General features: G+C 44.9%; 1 protein-coding gene across 2 annotated transcripts in view; it reads right to left on the reverse strand.

Annotated features, from left to right (window-relative positions):
* Positions 1 to 10,891, reverse strand: part of Ddc (dopa decarboxylase) — a 90,829-nt gene extending 79,938 nt beyond the window's left edge. The window contains exon 1 of one of the 2 annotated variants that reach the window (XM_051165054.1): positions 3,559 to 3,699. In XM_051165054.1, coding sequence (XP_051021011.1) covers positions 3,559 to 3,649 — 91 coding nt within the window. In that variant the 5' untranslated portion in view covers positions 3,650 to 3,699. Of the gene's footprint in view, positions 1 to 3,558; positions 3,700 to 10,730 lie in introns of those variants that run through there. The other variant, XM_051165053.1, reaches the window with a different exon arrangement.
* Positions 10,892 to 20,288: the final 9,397 nt, after the last annotated feature.

Raw genomic sequence — 20,288 nt, forward strand, 5'->3', positions numbered from 1 at the left:
GAAACACTCATAACATTTGTAACTTTAAAAGAAAGAAGAGAATATTTGGGATCAAGACATCACTTTTTTGAGCCGGGCGTGGTGGCGCACGCCTTTAATCCCAGCACTCGGGAGGCAGAGGCAGGTGGATCATTGTGAGTTTGAGGCCAGCCTGGTCTACAAAGCGAGTCCAGGACAGCCAAAACTAACACAGAGAGACCCTGTCTTGAAAAACCAAAAAGAACCCAAAACAAACAAACAAACAAACAAAAAAAAAAAAACACAAAAAACAAAAAAACAAAAACAAAAACAAAACAAACAGAAAAAGACATCACTTTTTTTTATTTTGTCTTTCTCCATATGCCTATGTGGGGAAAAAAAAAAAATAGACATAACCAGTTCACCTTCCTCAGAACTGGGACCTCAAGTTACTGTACTCTCATTTATCCCCCACTAGCCAGTAAGCATCTGTTTTTAAGAATGGTACTGCAGCCCGGCATGGTGGTACACGCCTTGAATCCCAGAGCTTGGAGGCAGAGGCACGCGGATCATTATGAGTTCAAGGCCAGCCTGGTCTACTAAGTGAGTCCAGGACAGCCAAGGCTACACAGAGAAACCCTGTGTAGAAAAAACAAAACGAGGGCTAGAGAGATGGCTCAGAGGTTAAGAGCACTGATTGTTCTTCCAGAGATCCTGAGTTCAATTCCCAGCAACCACATGGTGGCTCACAGCCATCTGTAATGTGATCTAATGCCCTCTTCTGCCATGCAGGCAGTGCACTGTATTCATACTAAATAAATAGATATTTTAAAAAACAAAACCAAAATGAAACAAAGCAAAACAAAACAACAACAACAAAAACCCAATGGTACTGCCAAGGGTTAGATGGAATGGCTGCAGCACCCCAGGGCAGCTGACACTGTCAAGGATGACCCTGAGTGATGTGAATTCCCCCAATGCACAGAACAGGTGTGTGGGGTGCACTATTCCTTTTGTATAATGCCCGATTCATTCTGGAAAAGCTGCAGTGCCACAGAGAGCTGAGATCTGCATATGGACAAAATAAACATGCATCTCAGCTTGATTTTATCATCCACTCAAATTTCAGATTTCAAAGCATTAAAATCTCTTATTCATATTAGCTACTTTGGAAGGTTTAGCAAAGAAACATCAGGTGATTTTAATTTAAAACATTCTCCTTTGTTCCTATATTTTATTTTATATCACCTTTTTTTTTTTTCAGAAGAAATGCTCTTGCCTCATTCTATGCTTTCCCCCTCAATTTGTCCCCTTTTTGCTTCTGTTCTTGAAGTCACATCAAGAGTTTACAAAAGCTCGCGGGCCACTTGCCTTTCCGATAAGCTGGAGACTCCTCAGGCTGTGTTCTAGTGGCTGCCTCTTGGTAATAGTCTCATATTGGCTTATTGTCTTTGCAAACACAGACACCTGGCATTGTGAGTTTATTTAGTGCCCTTTGGTACTCACTTCTGGTACTCTTAATTTTCTCTTACGAACAAGGTCAGTGGTAAACACTGACTTCTTGATTCCTCGTTATCCCTTTATTGCACGGTTTCCAGGCGGTTGCCATGTTGCTAAGAACCCTGTGTTTCAGGCTCTTCCACATTCAGTTCTGAGAATACTCTGACATTTGGTTGTCACATTCTATTGTCCAAGAAACCAGACTGTTGTTTCCTAACCTTCTGCTAAGCACATGGTATCCACTGGACCTTATTTAATACCCTGTAGCCCTGTAAGGTGAGGACCATTATAACTGCTATACCAAAGTCACACAGCCAGCAAGTGTGTGGATGGCCATAGTCCTCTCTCCTCTTCTGAAGCCAGCCTCTTCTTAATCAGCCATTGGTCTGAGCATCCTACCCTGTCTCTGGAGCCTGCAAGTCACAGATGGGCCCTCAATAAGGTCTTCTGCCAGGACTGATGGCGATGCTACCCACAACCCCAAGTGCAGCTGCAGAGGGGTCCTGCCTATGCCACCAGGGTCCTGCTGTTTCTCACACATGGGAGAACAGAAGAGTAGCTTTAGCAAGAGAACTGAACCACCATGCTGCCCAGCCTCCTGGGTGCATCTCCATGGGAACAGGCTGGGCTAGCTCTGCTGTCCTCCGCCCCCTCCATTTGCACATCAGTTCTGCAGAGCAGTGACATTATCTCCTTTTCAGAAGCGAGTAAAGCAGGGGCAGCAGTTGGTTTTTGTACACGTACATAGATCAAAAGTGGCATGTACACCCGGGCCTGTCCCAGCCAAAAGGCAAGCCCAGTCCCTTACCACCTCATGTCACTCAGTCAGTGGGATTTTAACCTGCCCTGTGAATCTGCTGTACCTGCCTGCGATGCACATCTGTGCCCTTTGATGGTCTTCCTGCCAAGATGTCTATGAATGGGAAGAGAACATTGCAAATGTTCTATAATACGGTGAGCATCATTTCTTTGAGACTTTCTCAAACTTAACTCTGGACATAATATGAGTTTGCAAAAGTTCAGGGTAAAAAAAAAATCTTCATGATAAGCAACAAATAGCCCCGAAAGCAGAAAACAAATGCAATTAGGTCCCTGGACATTTCTTTGTATATGTGAAGGTTTAAAGGAGAGTGCCATTTTGTTAACTTACTAGCACAATCTCTGGGTGGAGGCCCACATACTATGTGCCCAGGGAAGAGGATAGGATGCTGTTACAGATGACAAGGTCTTATCTCTTTGCAGACATCCAGATATCCCATCCCTGCTAGTTCTTCATTGTCCTGGAATACTCTGATCCAGGATTTTTGCACTCTTGCTGAGCTTGGGGTGTTTCTGGGCTAAGTCTGTTTTCTCTCTGGCATCCCTGAAAGTCTCGAAGGAGGGCCAGCTTTCCTGAGATTGTCACCTCTGCTTTGATCCTGTTTTGGAGGGAAACATAGTGTTTCCAAACAAGAAATTGTGTATAAAGAGCAGAACTGGAAGCCTTTGAGGAAAAACAGGCAACCAAGAGGAAAACCTAGGTCACTGGACTAAAGTTGCCTTGGAAACTGGAGCTAAGAGGATGCTGAGGGCAAAGTGGGTGCACCTTTCCACTTGGGGTTGCCTTGTTCATTTACAACAGAGCTCCCAGATACTGAACATCCATTGTGAACCCAGCCCTTCAGGAAAGAGATCGCTACAACTTGTGAGATGATGTTGTTAGTTTTCCTTCACCTGCAAAGCACACCCAGGTCTGTGGGCCTCAGAACTGCCTCCTCACTTTCTATCTCTCAGGTACAGGAGTCTCCTGAAAGTCAGACCACTCACTTTGTTATGTTGCAGCAATTGTTCAAATAACAAGGTTAAAAAGCCACCAGGAGTCCCGAGTTCTCTGCTGGACTCATATAGCAATTATTCAAAATAAGCAGGCAGAGGCTGGTACCTAATTTTTCAGGAACAGCCCTGCCACCTGTGCACGCTGGATGACCAGCCTTCTCAGCCACCAGTCGCTCTGTCCCTAGAAAGACACCATGACCAAAATCAACCACTGATACCCACTCCAGCCCCAGGGTGGATACTAGGGTCTGACCCTGAGCCATGTAGACAAAGAGCTGTACTCACAGGCAGCTGGAGTCGCCTCCTCTCTATTCGCTCTCTTGCTCTCTCTCTCTCCTTGGTGACAGTTAAAAGGCACAGAGGATGCGATTGCCATTTATGTAGACAAAGTGTCCGCCTCCCGAAGCCAATCAGCAGCTTTCTCTGCATTATTTACCCAGAGCCTCTGCTGCTCCCCTTCCCTGTGTGCCCTCTGCATCACAGGATGGAGCCCAGCATGCCAGAGAGGGAACAATGGGACCTGGAGAGAGACCCAGAAGAGGTGGGTCCTAGGCTCCCTGTCACTGTGTGGGACCCAGCCTAGAAACCAGTGCTCCTGGAGACTCCTGGCAGCTCAATCCCTTAGCCTCCATTCTAGGGAAGAAGCCTGGCTCAGGACCTGCTCCATCCACAGGGACCACTGGAATGCTGCCTGACTCAGGGGCGGCGAGGGACTAGGAGTGACGAACCTAAATCCCACTCAACTGTTTCAAAGTACAGTACTGGTTCCTTTGGCCAATCACCATCCAAACTATGTCGGGCTCTGTGTACTTCTGCCCGCTGGGTAGGAATGAGGAGAGACAGATCATACATCTTGCTAATCAGTGTGGCTTAAAGGTCTGATTTTGTTTTCTTTTTAAAGGGTTCACATCACCATGTGACTCTAGAACAGAGGCCTGGGCCATGCAGATAAGGAAGGGTGGAAGAAGGGCCAGCTATGAACAGCAGCACCATGCAGAAGCCTCTATCAAAACCACAGGTACATGTGTACAGAGAATGCACACACATGCACAGAGAATACACACGTGCACAGAGAACACACACATACAGAGAATGCACACATGTGCCGAGAATGAGCACACATGGACAGAGAGAACACACACACGCATAGAAACACACACATGAATAGACCACACATACATATAGATTTTGTAAATACATAAAGAGAAAGAGAGCAAACATATATACAGAGGATATACACACATATGCATAGATGGTACCCACATGTTTATAGAGGGCATACTTATACACAGAGTGCACACAAACATTAACAGAGTATACACACATGCAGAGAGAGCAGGCACACACACACAGAGAACAAACAAATAGCACACACATATGTATAGAGGATACTCACTGCTATATTAGACACACACACATACAAAGAGATGACACATACACACAGAGTGCACATACATTAACAGAGAACACATCCACATGCACAGATAGCACACACAATGCACACATGTATAGATAGCACACACATGCATAGAAGGTACCAATCCATGTACAGAGGACACACATATGCAGAGAACACTCTGTACAGAAAGCATACACACATAGACAGGCATATACACGAAGAAAGGCACACACATGCACAGAGAGCACATACACACAAATATACACAAATGTGCATGCATTTGTGCACACACAGCAATTCAAATGTATGCATATAATACAATCACTGTGCTCAGGCATACGCATTCATAAAATCTACAGTATGTAGGCATTTGCATACACTGACATATACACATACACGTTGCATATACAACACACACACACACACACACACACACACACACACGTTCAGAGTCTTTGTACAGCCCAGAGTCAGAGTCAGGAATTCTCCAAGGATAGCTGACCGTCTATGATATGGCCCCAGCAGGATCTCTTCATAGGCACCTTTGGGACAGAAGCAGTGACTTCCAGGACAGCGGAATGTATAAGAGGTGAGGGTGGTGTGGTATGGGGAGCTGGCACATGGTCGCTGGCCACGGAGGAGGGACCCTGTCCTGCAGCACAGGCAGCTCCCTCCACTACCGGTGCAGACAGCAGCAATGAGTACAATGGAGGATGTAAGGAGATTAGGTCCATCTGCGCAGATGGAGCTCCGCAGCACCCATACTATCACCAGGGAAGCCTTGCTGAATGGGTTGGAGGCTGACACCACTACCCACCTCCAAGTTACCGAGACTACTGGAGAAAGCCACAGTGAAGTGGGAAAGGCTGGCACCAAACTGGACAGATATCCTCAGATGAATGCCTCTCTGGCTCAGCCTCACTGTTTTCCATGTTCTCATGAAGAAGAGCAGTCCCTGGTCAGGGAGGACCAGTCAGGAGCGCGGGGACAGGAAAGATGACTACACGCCCTGGGTTTTAGGAAGATCAGACCCACAGAAAGAGTGCACAGCTCTACCAGAGCAGGGCCCTGGTGAAAACTGGCTATATATAAGGATCCAGGGGGCTGGGGGTGGTGGCACACGCCTTTAATCCCAGCACTCAGGAGGCAGAGGCAGGCGGGTTGCTGTGAGTTCAAGGCCAGCCTGATCTACAGAGAGAGTCCAGGACAGCCAAGACTACACAGAGAAACCCTGTCTTGTGGGGGGGTGGGGGAAGGATCCAGGGCACCCAGACACAAGCCTCTGGAGATGAGGTCCTTGGGCAAAGCAAGTACAATCCTCTGTTTAATGAAGATTTTTTCCAAGAACAATGTGTATCTAAAAGCTTCCATTTCAGCCTCTTTTACGTAGGTTCTCTGAGTCTCACAACCTTTTACTCCTCAGCACTAACTTAAAGATGGGGGAAACAGCTTCGTACATACTGAGAATCACACAACTGCAGATAGACATTTGAGGAGACAATTTAACCTAATTCAAATGCTACACAATGCATACATGTATGGAATTGTTATGCTAACATCATATAAAGTGTTCCTATTCTGAACAAATTGGTCAACAGAATAAGATAGGTGATGGCATAGCCTGGGAAGAGGCCTGGAACTCCCAGACAACACGGGCGGCGCTTGGTGCTCCGAGGACAAGAGGGCCCTCCCAGCGTTGAAACAGACTGTGGGCATGTCTCAGGCTCCTGTGTAGAAATTCACCCCGGCATTTCTCAGGGAGTAAATTGCACGTTGGATGGGCAAGAATTAGAGAGAATATAGATGTAAGATTTATTTAAGAGCAGAAAGGAAAAGACCTGAGGTGTCAGGAGAAGCCACTGAGGTATAGGGGTGACACCAGCAGGCCCCAGGTCTTGCCCTGGGATCTGTTCTCAATGCCTGGGAGGGGTGGATTTTTTTTCACCATAGTGACTCAGACAACAGAAGCAAACCAAGTGCTTCTATCAAAGCCAGCAGAAGCTCTGCAGCGTTATGAGGAGACACACCACACGGGAAGATGAGACTCAAAGGAAACAAACCAGTGCTGAGCAAAAACAACCAGGGTTATAAATACTTGACTTGTTCTCTAACAGGTGAACAGATTCAGTGCCACTTGTAATAAAAATCCAACACATGCATCGGACTCTGAAACAGAAATGGAAAAGCGGAAGGCCAAGGAAGGCCAAGTGGGATTCTGAGAAGGGAGAACAGGATTGCAGTGGTACGGGGCTGGGGGTGGCGGGGGTGGTGGTGGTGGTGAGGCACGAACACCTTCAATCTTCGAGGTTACAAACACGATGGTGCTATGTGCTGTGAGATGAAGTCGGCTGGGTGCAGATAGAATCCTAGGGAGTTAAATAGTATAGAGATTCTAGAAGGATGGGGCGGGAAGGGGGGGCGGGGCGGAGGCTCTGAGTGTGGAAAATTGACAGGTGCACATTGCAGACCAAAATGGAAAGGGTGAGGAGCAACAACTGTGCTCCACTTGGAAGGACATGAAGCTGGATGCTTTCCTCACTTCATCCTGACCAGTAGGGGCAAGCTTCTAAAAGAAACCGAGGAGCTTGTCTTTCATGCTGTTGGGGCAGAAGGATTTCTTTTTTTCTCCGCCACCCCCCCCCCCACCCCGAGACAGGGTCTCTCTGTGTTAGCCTTGCCTGTCCTGGACTCGCTTTATAGACCAAGCTGGCCTCGAACTCACAGCGATCCTCTGCTTCTGCCTCCCAAGTGCTGGGATTAAAGGCGTGCACCAGCGTGCCTGGGCAGAAGGATTTCTTAAATAATTTTTTTTCAGCTAGCCATAAAAGATAGATTATGTATGTGCCTGGCCCTGAAAACGCTCACCCCTAAATGGTATTGAAAATCTTAACTTCTGAGCAATATTGATTAGAAGCAGTTAGCAAGCAGCCTGGTCCTACTGACTTTTAGAGGAACGCTCTAACATTTTCCTAGTAATTATAACTGGGGATTCAGTATTGAAGTTTTTCCCATTCTTATTCTTATAATAAATTCTTAAGTTAGTCAATTTTTGTGTAGGGAGAGGAAGGGCTACATCATTCTTTATCCAAACTGCTGATGTGACAAACTGACAGGTACTTTGGATCTGGAATGTCCCCAGAGGCCATGGGCTGAGCCCCAGCCACCCCTCCCCCGACCATTTGCACCATCAGTGGTGTTATTTGAGGCAGTACAAGCTTAAGGGTTGGATCTACTTGAAACTTGGCCACTGAAAACATGCCCTTGATGGGGATATCGGAGGGCTCAGCCCCTTGGCTGTCCTGGACTTGCTTTGTCAACCAGGCTGGCTTCGAATTTACAGCAATCCTCCTCCTCTGCCTCCCAAGTGCTGGGATTAAAGGCATGCACCACCATGCCTGCCTTTCTTTCATTTGTTTTTAGCAATGAAATAAAAGGATTAGATTTCAGGGATATTCTGTTTATTGTATTCAAGGTTTCTTATATATCCAGTAAACTAATAGGTTCCTCAACTGTGGATTTGACTAGCTAAAGGTCAGAAATGTTTTGTTGTTATTGTGGTTGTTTAAATTATATCTGCAAGCCAGGCATGGTGGGGCATGCCTGTAATTCTAGCACTTGGGGAGGAAGAGGCAGGCAGATCTCTGTAAATTCAAGGCCAGCCTGGTCTACAGTCTACAAAGTGAGTCCAGGACAGCCCAAGCTACACAACAAACAACTTAATAAAAACCCAGCTTGTCTTGCCCGTGTACTCACTGGAGTATGGTCAAACTCACAGTGGCCAGTCTCAAAGAAAACTGAGTCTGCTCTTGCTCTCTTACCTCTTTCTTCTCCCTTCCTCTGTCTCTGCCTCTCTCTCTCTGGTGCCCCTCCTCCTCCTCCCCCCACTCTCACATAATAAACTTCTCCATATCAAAAAGAAAGAAAACTGAATACCGCCCCCCCCCACACCTGCCAGAAGTCAACTGTGAAGAGCTACACTTCAGCATCTTTATCACCGTTTTTAAGGGCCCTCTTCAATAGCTTCCTGTCTAGACTGTTTCTTTTGTATTATGCCCTTGATGGAGGAGAGTGTTTATCATTTAATTTTAAAATACACTAAAATTACTGTTGAATACTCAAATAACTTTAATCAAATTTGAAAATCTCCTTCCCGCCCCCAGCCCCCCACAGTAGTGCTCTTCTGATGTAGCTCAGAGTTCTGTGAGGGTATTGTCTCAGGTCTGGGAGCAAGAGCCCTCTGAGGCTCATGAGGGAGACCGGCCTGAAGGACCATGCTGGTGCTCTTTGGTTTGATGGCATCAGTCCCATGTATTCACCTCACATCCAGTCCTTGACTTCCGACTTAGCTGGGCCCTTGCTCCATTTCTGGACTTTCTACTCCCTCTACTTCCAGCTCATTCAACTACCCACAGTCTGCCTTTCCTGTTCCACCTCTCTGCTTTGGACAGCTTGATTTTTTTTTTTTTAAACACATATTTCTTCCTTCTTAATGCTTCTGTAACATTTTTTCCCCTAAAGCTTTTATACAGTAGAAATATAGTAACATTAGAGTGATTAACTAGAAGAACTTGTATCCAAAAAGATTAATAGAGTATAAATACAAAGTACAGTTGGTCACCAATTTTGTAGCGAAGATAGCAAAATTTCATCACAGAAGAACTACCAACTGCAGATGTGTGTGGGTCGGGGGGGGGGGGGGGGGGTCGGATGGGGGTTGAAATCTTTCGAATGCTGGTCCTCTCTCTTTAGAGTGAACATTCTTGATGAGCTCTGATCTTTGGTTTTCCCATAAGTAATAAAGCACATGCAAGGATAGTTTAATATTTAACGGACTCTGAGGAACTTTCATATGAATCCAGTATAGTGCCTGGGCCCCAGAAAGTGATTCAAAGTATGTCTTTCCTGGACTGACAGAACGGAACACGCCGGCCTATGAAAGGAAAATAATTACAGTTCTGGTCTCATCTACATTAGCTTTCTCACCTTTCTTTTTTAGACCTTGCACCGGAGAAACGGATCCTAACATGAATCCTGTTTGTTCGCTTGTTTGTTTTTAATGTATTTATTATGTATATCGTGTTCGGCCTGCAAGGCAGAAGAGGGCACTAGATCTAATTATAGATGGTTGTGAGCCACCATGTGGCTGCTAGGATTGAACTCAGGACCTTCGGAAGAGTAGCCAAGTGCCCTTAACCTCTGAGTCATCTCTCCAGGTCCATAAATCCTGTTTTTGATAGAGACCAGTACAAGCCACATATGCAGAACTTGTTTTTACTCACACAGATGCAGACCAATGTTTTTTTCCATTGGTTTCTACTTTTCTTTTTTAAATTATTAATTAATTAATTAATTTTTATTTTTGAGACAAAATTTCTCTGTGTAGCCCTGGCTGTCTTGGCATCACTCTGTAGAGCAGGCTGAGATTAAGGGCCTGCACCACCACTACCACCTCCACCACACCCCACCCCGGGACCTATTCTACTTTTCACTGAGACCTGTAACCAGTATTGTAAAGTAAACTGTTTAGGCAGTTGAAAGGAGAGAAGCTTTTACAGAGCCATAGACACTATTCAGGTAAGGAAGGTTTCATACTGATGAATCATCTCCCATGTATGTGATGGCTTGTTTATTAGAGAATTTAATCTTCATAGGAACCTGGCAAAGTAGGTTTCTCTAACATCCCCATTTCCCAGATGAAGAGGCCTAGGGCAATGAAGTGCCTGGTGTCCCCTTGTACATGGTCTTGTGAAGGAGAAGCCTTGTCTCCTTTACCTGCTACTGAGCTACAAGCACAAGTCATCGTGTCACCGCGGCATGCAAGGAGTTCCAGCAGTGCCTGTATGTATGTATGTACGCACACATGTACAACCAGCTATGCCATTGCAGCGACTGAAGAGTTCACCAAGGCTTCGGCAAAAGAGGAAGTGTTTTGTCATCAGTAACCCCCAATCTCAGGAGAGCCGTCCTTTCAGCACACGTTTGGTAATGTGGAGCCCAAGAGTTGCGATAGAAATGGTGCCTTTTCAGCAACTACAATCTGACAACACATAGCACTTACTTGCCTGGGATTCAGATTCGTCACAGGTCCACTCTGCTGTCGGGATCACTCAGCAATGGGGGCTGAGAAGGTGGAGACGCAACTCAGTGGTGCTTGGCCAGGCTACCCTCACTGCAGCTTGGAACTGGTGCATTTCTCCGTCCTTGCATTTCAGCCCTGTATTCTGGTTAAACATTAATTTCTGCTAGTATAAAGGTCAAGGAAACCTAGAGAAAGCACACACGTGCATGGGGGTTGGGGTGTAACTCTTCTTTGGGCTCCTAAGAGTACTCATCCCATGAGCCTGATTTAGAACAAGACCTGACAGCATAGGTCTTTCTTGCTGTATAACCATACCACCTATGCCTTCACACATAGCCTCAATTTCACGTTGTTAGCCCCACTAGGTGGTTCTATGGCGCCAAGCCCTGTGTCAGGAAAAGACTGTCCTGTGGAAGGCCCTTCCCTCGACTCAGAGCCTTTAACTGGCCAGTATGTCTCTGGGCTCTGTAGAGCCAGACACTGGGCAGAACGACCTGCTTGCCTTCCTTCCCAACCCTTAGCCACTTGTGATACAGGAGACACTATGATGAAGGAGATGTTGATTAACTTCAGGAAATCCAAAGCTGACCGAGTGTCATTGGAGCGTGAAGGAGAGTCAAGCAAGAGTCACTGAGAAGGCACCTGGGAAAAGCTCACCGTGCACTAAGCCCTTGCCTTAAAGGCAGGGCGCCAGTTTGGGCCACTGGGAACAAAGAACAGAGCGGGTGTGAGATTGTGTATGGGCAACTGGGGAAAGGCAGAGCGGGTAGCTGAAGATAAAATGGCTGTCACCAGAAGACAAAAAGGCGGCCACCAGAGGTAGTTGTCACAGGCTAGAGGATGGAGCTGTCTCTGTTCCACAGTGGGGATAGAGGAAGTGGTGTGAGTGGGCTTGGACTCAGGATTCATACTGTCAGATCTGAGACCTGAGAGACAATCTGGGTGACACTCAGGAGACTCCAGATCCTTCCAAGAATTATTAAAGGAAAGAAAGGAAAAAGAAGTGTAACAAGGCAGCTACACAGGGACCTGTTGTAGGGTGCCCCACATTTCAAGTCTCCCCTGAGGCCTAAGAAATGATAATTCTCAACCAGAGAAGAGCAAATGGAGAACAGCTGGTGGGAATCAGTGTCTTTGAGAACTCTGAAGCCCTTCCAGCCCGAAGACTACACACTGTGGGCCTTGCAAGCCACCCTACCTACTGTGCATCTCTCAACAGTGATGGAAAGCACTGGAATACTCTAGAAGGCACTCTCCTCTGCTCACCTATGTTTTAGCCTCACTGTAGTTCCAGTGTGGAATCCAGAGGCAAGAGAGGGTAGAGAGGAATTCTCTCTGCTTTCCTGAAGAAAGGGAAGCCCAGAAGCTGAGGAGGGACTATAGGATGACCTGGTGAGCGAAGACTGTTGAGATAGGAAAAATAGACAGGTTTGAGATACACATGCACATATATATACATGTGAGCACATATGCATACATTAGGAAGCTTCTGGGGAAGAAGGAGGAACCACAGAGATGTGATTCTTGGCCATGAAAGCCAAAGGCAAAAGATTGTACCTATAGACTAAGAGAAAATGGTGGAAGACACCAGCTTTGGCTCAGGAGAGACAGAGAATACTAAGCATTCAGTTTAGGAATTAATTTTTCAATATCCTCTTCTTATCTGTGAGTAAATATCCAGTAGGCCTTTCAATATATGAACTTACAAATCAGAAGAGGTGTCTGCACAGGAAATAAAGTAACTTACAAATCAGAAGAGGTGTCTGCACAGGAAATAAAGTTCTGAGCGGAAAAGATATGACAGGAGGCAATAAGAGGCACCCAGCTTTAGCAATAAGAGCTGGAGCAATAAGAACATACCACATAAAAAGTTTCCCCCCAAGGGCTGGAGAGATGGCTCAGAGGTTTAAGGGCACCTTCTACTCTTCCGAAAGCCCCGAGTTCAATTCCCAGCAACCACGTGATGGCTTACAACTACCTGTAATGAGATCTGGTGCCTTCTTGTGGTGGGTGGGCTGAATACCATATAAGTAATAAATAAATCTTTTTTAAAAAGTCCTCCCGCAAATAATATTCTCAGCACCTACATAACAAGCTGGGTGCTTGTACATACCTGTAACCCCATTTCTCAGGGGGCTGGAAACAGGAGATCACTGGGGTATTCTAAATATGAATGAAGGTTTTAGAACCGGAAGCTCTGACGTCCAAGGGCAGAGGCTAAAGCAGAGAGAAACTTCACCCTCTCCTACCACATACTTTGCCTTTGTCACTTTGTCACTTTGGTAAGGATGGACACTCCTTTTTTATTAGTGCCTATTACTGTGCCCTTCCCCGGTTTCCTATGTGTACTGTGATTCCTCTCCCAGCTAACGCTCTCCTATTTCTCTCCCACTATCACAAGCCTCTCTCCTCTCCCTGTTTAGATACTTGGTTTTGTTTAGCGTTCCATGGGTTTGATCAGGGCCATTTGTATGATCCTGGATTTGGAAGTAAACCATCAGAACCTGGCCTGGACACTGTGCTTTCCTCTCTCAGGATCTCCGGTTGCCAATAGACCAGCAGAATTTGTGGTAGGGTCCCAAGAATCCCCCCCACCCCGCCCGTACTGAACAACAGAGCCCAATTTCTGTAGACTTAATTCCAATATACACAGCTGCTGTGCGTTCATGGCTATCATGGCTGTGTCATGTTTAGAAGGTGGCATTTTGTAGCCTCTCCCCTCCCCCCCCCCAACTTCCTCTGGGCTCTTACAGTTTTTCTGTCTCTTTTCCGGCAATGTTCCCTAAACCTCAAAGTGTGGCGTAAATGTGTCATCTGTGGATGATTCCCCCTCCCCCAACTGTTCTTTATCTTCATTGTCTTGTACAGCCATGGGTCTTTGCATTAAACTCTGTTCTCTGCAAGAAAAGCCTTCTCCATTTAAGGCTGAGAGAATCAATCATGTCTCTGTGGGCATAAACAGATACTATGGCAATTAAGCTAAGAAGCCATCCTAGGTTACCGTGCCACAAGATCTAAGACGCCGTTAGTCATGGGTTTTGGATCAGATTTCCAGTATTAGGCATGGATTGTCTTGTGTATAGCAAGTCCCAAATCTACTACTTAGAGAGTGGTGGTTGTTACCTCCAAAGTAGTCGTGCCATGACTGTACTGATGGGCAGATATATCTTGCTTGGCAGGTTGGTATTGCAGTCTGTTGAGTTCTCCGCTGGGTTAGACCGCTGGTGCTTTTACCAGCACAGTAGGCTTGCATAGCACCATCTGGAACCACGAGAGGCAAACAGAACGGAAGATTCTTCTAGGCCAGCTTCCACTTGATTTCTCTACATCTTGCATCTGAGGTGCATGCTGCCTGCAGTAGTAAGGTCTCATAACATACTTCTAAGATGAATTACAAGGGCCTGTGTTGTTTTTGTGGCCTTTTGGGACCTCTCTGACCCACCTCCTATGGAGGGGGCTCATTCTTGGTTTAGGTTTAAAAATTAAGATTTTTTTTTTTTTTTTTTTTAGACAGGGTGTCTCTGTGTAGCCCTGGCTGTTCTGGACTCACTTTGTAGACCAGGCTGGCCTCGAACTCACAGTGATCTGCCTGCCTCTGCCTCCCAAGTGCTGGGATTAAAGGCAGGTGCCACCATGCCTTTTATACTTTTTAATTGGCTTATTAGATAGTAAGTTACTGAGTGGTTTTCTCATATACTCTTTTTTCTATTTGACTCCTTTCTTGTTCTCTTATTTCTTCGATTCCCCACTCCTCTCCCTGTTTTAAACTTTCAATCCCATATACACTCCCTGTCTGTCCTTATTTACTCGCTGTGGTACTGTGGTTCCGTGTCTCCTTCCATCTCCTTTCTGCTTTCTTGTGTTCTCAAGGCAAAGCTGGATATTTTTTATTCAGTCTATGTAGTCAAATGTTAATTTGTTCCAGAAATGCTTTCCCAGATACACTCAGAAATAATGCTGAGCTAGCTATCTGGGCATTCCTTTTCCAAGCACTCTGACACACAAAAATACCACGTTAGCACCATTGACAGGATGGAGAGTAAAGGGTGGGGGTGGGGGAGGTGTCTTGGCATTGCTTGGATGTTCAGCCACATCTGGACTTTGTTCATTAGATACCACTTATCATCATTGTGACAACCATAAGTGTCTCAACGCATTACTCATGTTTTCTGGTGGCAACATGATGACGGCTGAGACCTGTCGATGTAATGTGACCTTGCCGTGACCTAGGGAAGCGGGAGGCAGCAGCACATGCTGCAGTGGATGCTGTTCCTGAGATGGGAGGACTGGGCTTCATGCCATCAGTGACAGTGCTGTGTGTGTTGCAGGAGCAAGGCTATGAGTGCAGACTGAACTGAGAGAGATGGTTTCAGGGTGGAAGGGACTGGGCCTCCTCACAGTTCCAACAGGGATGAACACATAGAGGAGGAATGCCAAAGGGATCAAATTTTCCTAGAAAAGCTCCCCCCACGAGGAGCTGATAAGAATAGGAATTCAGTTGCTCTTGCAGAGAAACATTTAAAATTGTTACTTTTATTCCTTCTAGTTTTGCATATGTGGGGAGTGCAGTTGTGCAAGTACCATGGTGCATGCATGTGTGGCAATCAGAGGACCACCTTGTGTGTTAGTCCTTGGCCTCCATCTTCAGACAGGGTCTCTCTTTTGTTTGTTAATGGTGTATACCATGCTATCTGGTCTGTGAACTTCCAGAGATTCTGTCTCTACCTCCCGTCTTCCAGTTAGAGCACTGGGATTATAGATGCAAGTTTTGGTGCCTGGCAAATACTTCCTCCCTGAGGCGGCTTCCCAGTCCTTGCAGAGAAAAATATAACTTTAAGGAAGTTCATTTGTATTAAAGTATCTTTTGTTCACCTGATTTGATTGTGTTAGAGGTTTACTGCCTCTACCAACTAACTTCGGCCTAGTCCTGGAAACTTCTAGTCTGTGTACAATCTAGGCTTAGAATGTTTTCAGTCTCTGAGATTTACTGTTGAATAAGCTTGTTCTTTCTAGCTCTTTCTGAATTTTGGATGGCTGGTTCAACTTAGCTCTCTGGCTCAAAACACCTCTTCAATCTGACTGATTCAAATTGGCTTCACTTGACTTCTCACTGAATTGCTCTGCTTGGCCACAAACTAACTCAAGTCATCTGTTCTAATCATGTGGCTCCTTCTCATTCTCTGGCTCATTCTGTCTTCACCTGTGTCTAGCTTGTTCTCTCTTCAACCTGTCCCTGTAAAACTCTCCCAGTAAAATTGCCTCTGAGCTCCACAGACTGAGCTGCTATGAACTCAACTCCACTGCACTGCCTCTCAACTCACTGACTCGACCAAACTGCCTGAACAGAACTCAGAAGTCTGCATGCCTCTGTCTCATAAATGCTGAGATTAAAGGCCTGTACTACCACACCGAACCTAAGCTTTTCTGTACCTGAAATTTGTTCTATACCAGGCTGGCCTTGAACCGAGAAATGTGCTTGCCTCTGTTTCCTGGGATTAAAGGCGTGTCTGTATTCTAGCCAGAGTAGCCATGTTGCTGGATTAAAATTCCTCTACCTTTCTTACTTGTTTTTTTTTGTCTGTTTGTTTTTGTTTTTTGAGACAGGATTTGTCTGTGTAGTCTTGGCTGTGCTGGACTCACTTTGTAGACCAAGCTGGTCTCAAACTCACAGAGATCTGCCTGCCTCTGACTCCTAAGTGCTGGTATTAAAGGTATGTGTCACCATGCCCAGCGTTTTTGTTTTTGTTTTTTCCCTGCTGCTAATGATTTTTCTTAGTTGCACTGAAAAAAAAAAAAATCATCTTCAAACCCAAAGTCACTTGGACTTGCTTTTGGATTTTCTTCTAGGAGTTTTCTGATTTTGTATTTGCACTTTAAGTCTGTGATGCCTTCTGCATTAATTTTGAAAATGGTGTAAGGCCTTTTCTGCTTGGTTGATAGCACGTGGCTATGCATTTGTCCTAGCACTGCTTGGTGAAAATGTTGCTCTCTTTGTTGCATTGCCTTTGCTCCTTTGTCAAGGACCTGCTGGCTATGTTAATTTGGGCATGTTTCTGGTCTGTTCATTCTGTCTCATTCAAAGTTTTGTGTTGTGGTTTTTGTTGTTGTTGTTGTTGTTGTTTTGTTTTGTTTAAAGATCTATTCATTATTTATACAGTATTCTGCTGACATGTGCGCCTGCCCACCACAAGAAGGCACTGGATCTCATTACACATGGTCCTGAGCCACCATATGGTTGTTGGAAATTGAACTCCAGATCTAAGCTTACCAGTGGGTCATATAACCAATGTTTAAGGTGTTTTTAAATTAAAATTAAATTTAATTAATTAATTAATTAATATTATTATGTTTATACTTTTTGAGACAGTGGTGGTATTTTTATTAATTCTTTGAGAGTTTTATACAATTAATTTTTTTCTTAGCAAATATATTTTATTGCAAACTTATTAACCTAGAGTACCTCACTTAAAACCCAACTAACCCAAGCAATAGGAAAAGGAGATTAAAGAACACAATAATGAAACAGTAAGCATATCAGTTCTCCAGAACGATTTTCCTGGCATTGCCAGCAGGATTTCTTCTGGTAGAACCTGGAGTAACCAGAACCCGGAACTTCCCTTGAGCAGTGCTCTCTTGGAGGGTCTCGAAGTGAACAGCCAAAACTATCCCAAGTCTCCAAAGGCCCCGCCTCTTGTTTTTGACTCATTTTTATACCTCTTATCAGAATTTGTTCAAGGATGTTTTTTACCTGGTTAATCATCAATCACCTGCTTTCTCACAAGTCTTTTCTCATCCCCCATGTTTATCTCTCCTTCACAGAAGCACCCCAGCATGTGCTTTACAATCTAAGGGTGGAAAAGCCATGAGGCTTTTCTATCCATTACAGGGGGGGGGGGGGGGCAGGGAAGAGAGAGAGAAAAGCCAGACACTCGCAAAAGAAGCCTTTTCCCAAGCAGGCATTTCCAGGATCCCTCTGAAGTCACCTAACTACCCCAAGTCCTGGACTAAATCACAATTAATTTTAATCATCTTTACCCTAACCCTCCTCAAACTTCGCCCAGAGCCAACCTCTGTACCCTGACCTCTCTACCCAGCCAACTTCTAAGTTTTCTTCTTTTTCTTTTTTTAAAATTAATTTATTTAGATTACATCTCAATTTTTAAAATATATTTTATTGATTTATTCATATTACATCTCAATTGTTATCCCATCTCTTGTATCCTCCCATTCCTCCCTCCCTCCCAATTTCCCCTTACTCCCCTCCCCTATGACTGTGACTGAGGGGGACCTCCTCCCCTGTATATGCTCATAGGGTATCAAGTCACTTCTTGGTTTTGTCCCCTCACTTGTATCCTCCCATTCCTCCCTCCCTCCCTCTTTCACCCTATTCCCCTCCCCTAGGTCTGTGACAGAAAGTTATCTCCTCCTCCACAATATGGTCACAGCCTATCAAATCTCATCCTGGTAGCCTGCTTATCCTTTCTCTGAGTGCCACCGGGCCTCCCCACCAAGGGGAGGTGGTCAAATATCCACCACACAACAAAACATATGCTCAACCATTTTCATAGCAGCCTTATTCGTAATAGCCAGAACCTGGAAACAACCTAAGTGTCCCTCAATCTAAGAATGGATAAGAAACTTTGGTACATTTACACTATGGAATATTACTCAGCTATTAAAACAAAGAAATCCTGAAATTTACATGCAAATGGATAGAACTAGAAATGATCGTCCTGAGTGAGTTAACCCAGACTCAGAAAGACTCATATGGTATATACTCACTTATAATTGGACACTAGCCCAAAAGGGATGGCCCATGAAAGTCTTCACTTACCAGGAGATTGGGATAGATGCAGGGACTTCCTATTGGGACTCTAGATGAGGGAAATATAGGAGAATGGGGAAATAGACGGATCCAGAGGGTCCTAGAAACCCACAAGAAGATCATCATGATGGGCAGATCTGGACCTGGGGCATCTGCTCAACCAATTGCACCAACCAAGGACAATACATGCAGTAAACATTGAACCCATATCTAGATCTAGCCAATGGTCAGGACGTTCTCCACAGTTGAGTGGAAAACAGGGACTAACTCAGACATGAACTTTGGTGTTCCATATTTTTTTAAGATTTATTTATCTATGTATTTATTATATATACAGTGTTCTGCCTGCATGTACATTTGTAGGCCAGAAGAGGGCATCAGATCACATTACAGATGGTTGTGAACCACCATGTGGCTGCTGGGAATTGAACTCAGGACCTTTGGAAGAGCAGGCAGTACTCTTAACCACTGAGCCATCTTTCTAGCCCAAATTTGAAGGTCTTAAGATCAGCATTTTTTCTTTTTTCTTTTTAAAGAATAGAATTGAGTAGAAAATAAGGAATATTGACTTAATAGTGAGAATGTTATTATTTTCTGAAATGTCAGTGTAAAGTATATACATTTTTGTGCACTTTGTGTCACAATATAGAACATCTTTCTTACTGTAATGAAAAAGCCTGGAAACCTCTATAAAGAAGTGATACCCTCTCTCTCTTTCTCTCTTCTTGTATCACGTAGTCTAGGTTGGCCTGAACTCACTGTAGAGTTGCAGCATGTCAGATCGTGCTACCCCTGCCTCTGAAGTGCTAGGATTCTAGGTGTGGGTTACCACGCACTGTTAAGTAGTGATCTCTTTCTAAATAGAGATAGTGAATTCCAATCTGAAAATTAGGATTAAAGAGTAGCTACAGAAAGTTAAAGAGGGCAGCTCCCATAGGCAGCCAGTCACTCCCATGATTATTATTTTTAATTTAATAAAAATTCCATACATGAGTTACACTGTATTTACATCATGTTCAACCCTCCCTCTATTAATTCTAAGTTCCTCCCTGTTCCCCTCAGCATGCTCTGCCAAATTCATGACCTCTTCTTCTTTCACTGTTGAGATGGAATGATAGAAAGACCAACATGGTGCCCGTATGTACGTGTGTTTAGAGTTGATTTCTCAAGCTTGGGAAACCTATTAGGGGGTGCTCATTCCTGAAGAACACTAGCTGTTCTTTCCTGAGGACCAGCCGTTGATGTCCAGAAGCTCTTCATCTAGGCGTGAGGCATTATGAAAATTCCCCTCCAGACCACGCTGGCCTGTTGATTGGTGTTCTCTTGTGCAGATCTTGTGCAGGTGGCCATACTGTTGAGAATTCACTATCTTTCAGCAGTCACCTCAGTCCCCTGGCTCCTACCATCTTTCCCCATCCTGTTTCATGATGTTTCTCTGGCCTGAGGTATAGGGGTAGATATCCCAGTTGGGGCTTGTCACTCACTCCTTGGTCACTTATTCACTACATTTTGAACAATTGTAGATCTCTATAATAGCCTTTGGCTTCTGTGAAAAGAAGCTACCTTCATGAAGGGTGAGGGCTATCCTTACTATGGATGTAAGGATAAGTATTTAGAAAGCCGTTGAATAGGTTGGTGTCCTTTAGGTTCTATGACTACATGAGCTCTGGGCTCTTGATTGGGTTTAGCCTAGGCAAGAGTATCTCCTATTG

Source organism: Acomys russatus, chromosome 22, assembly GCF_903995435.1.
Source record: "Acomys russatus chromosome 22, mAcoRus1.1, whole genome shotgun sequence".
Classification (NCBI taxonomy): domain Eukaryota; kingdom Metazoa; phylum Chordata; class Mammalia; order Rodentia; family Muridae; genus Acomys; species Acomys russatus.